The following is a 1,368-nucleotide window of genomic DNA, read 5'->3' as shown; positions in this document are numbered from 1 at the left end:
TTTTTAACTGACTTTTTGGCTTTAGAAGATTGGTTTATTTATATCCTGTATCTTGACATTGTACATAAGAGAATCCATCACCTATTTGCACTTTCTACTTTTCCTTTAGTGAGAGTTGGCAGCGTATTGAGCAAAAATGCCAGCTCAGACCTCTTGCCCACCTTCCTTCTTGCTCGCCTTCTCGAAGTGGGAGTACGTGCCTGTAAGGACAAGGACAAGATAAAACCACATGGGGTGCGTTGTGTAGGGAAAAGTGACCAGCTTTCTCCATGCTAACCAGGCATCTGACCAGCAATAGCACCATTAGTGACCAAGGCTATAGAAACATTAATTGTTTGCTCCAGCACAGGAAACAACATGAAGACAAGGTGGAATGCATGTCATGCGCTGGGTAACATTCTCACCAGTGGGAGGTTATCCATCACAGATGTGCCTTGGAGAGTGAGACATTCTAATTTTGTTATGTATTTATCTTGAGTTTGTAAGATAAGACTTATGTGCTTTACACTTTCTAGACTTATAATTAACTTGGGCTTCAAGGAATCACAAAGATAATGTTGATCATCTGTTGCAGAGTCAGGTCCTCACAACTTTGGGAAATCTTGTTGAGAATTTCAAGAATTACAAAGTGAGGATTCAAGCCTGCAGTGCATTATGTGGCCTTAATTCTCGAGATGAGTTTGGACAAGAATATTATGGTATTTGGCGGGTCCTTCTGCATGGCCTTGACAATGCACAAAATATTATTGACTACCAAGAAATAAGGCATAGAGATGAGCTCATCAATCAGGTTGGTATGAAGTGATATGTGGAACTATGGCCCAATAAATGGAATTTTGAAATACACTCATACTAATTTTTATGAAAATCTAAATGATGTATCATGTTTTTCTCCAACTTTATGCTTTCTCTGTGTATATGTATATGGATGGATATTTTTGTTTATAGTTGTCTAAGAGATAAATGCAAAAATAGAGTTCTGTATGAATATGTGAGAAATACTATTGCCGGATTTTGATTTTGCTGCAGATCTGCCAAGGCATTTGTCAGCTGGCAGCTCACCTGACCCTGGAAGATGCAGGGGCTCTATGCGAGCTCTTACAGGTACACCAGGACATGGCAACACCACTTCTGAAGAAAGCTCATTCCTCACTCCCACCTGAGCGTACAGGTTATGCCCTGAAAGCTCACTCGAGAGTAGAAGAGCTTTTACTTTATGATGCATTAACTGAGCCTCAAGAACAAGCACTTGTAATTTTGCAGAGCTTGACAGCAAGTGATTTCAGTGGTGAAATTTGTTAAGGTTGACAACAGATTCCCTTGTAAGTTTATAAAAGTTTAGTTTTATCTTTGGATTGAACAATTGGA

The 1,368-nt window shown here is 39.5% G+C and overlaps 1 protein-coding gene across 1 annotated transcript in view; it reads left to right on the top strand.

Moving 5' to 3' along the window:
- Nucleotides 1-1,362, top strand: part of LOC119586405 (HEAT repeat-containing protein 6-like) — a gene marked incomplete at its 5' end in the record, with an annotated part of 21,453 nt that extends 20,091 nt beyond the window's left edge. The window contains 6 exon segments of the mRNA XM_037935127.1: nt 110-134; nt 136-246; nt 248-284; nt 287-441; nt 575-790; nt 1,030-1,362. Of these exon segments, the coding sequence (XP_037791055.1) occupies nt 110-134; nt 136-246; nt 248-284; nt 287-441; nt 575-790; nt 1,030-1,302 (817 nt within the window).
- Nucleotides 1,363-1,368: the final 6 nt, after the last annotated feature.

The sequence above is a fragment of the Penaeus monodon genome, chromosome 21, assembly GCF_015228065.2.
Source record: "Penaeus monodon isolate SGIC_2016 chromosome 21, NSTDA_Pmon_1, whole genome shotgun sequence".
Classification (NCBI taxonomy): domain Eukaryota; kingdom Metazoa; phylum Arthropoda; class Malacostraca; order Decapoda; family Penaeidae; genus Penaeus; species Penaeus monodon.
Note: the sequence above shows the minus strand (reverse complement) of the source record. Positions and strands in the feature narration are given on the sequence as shown.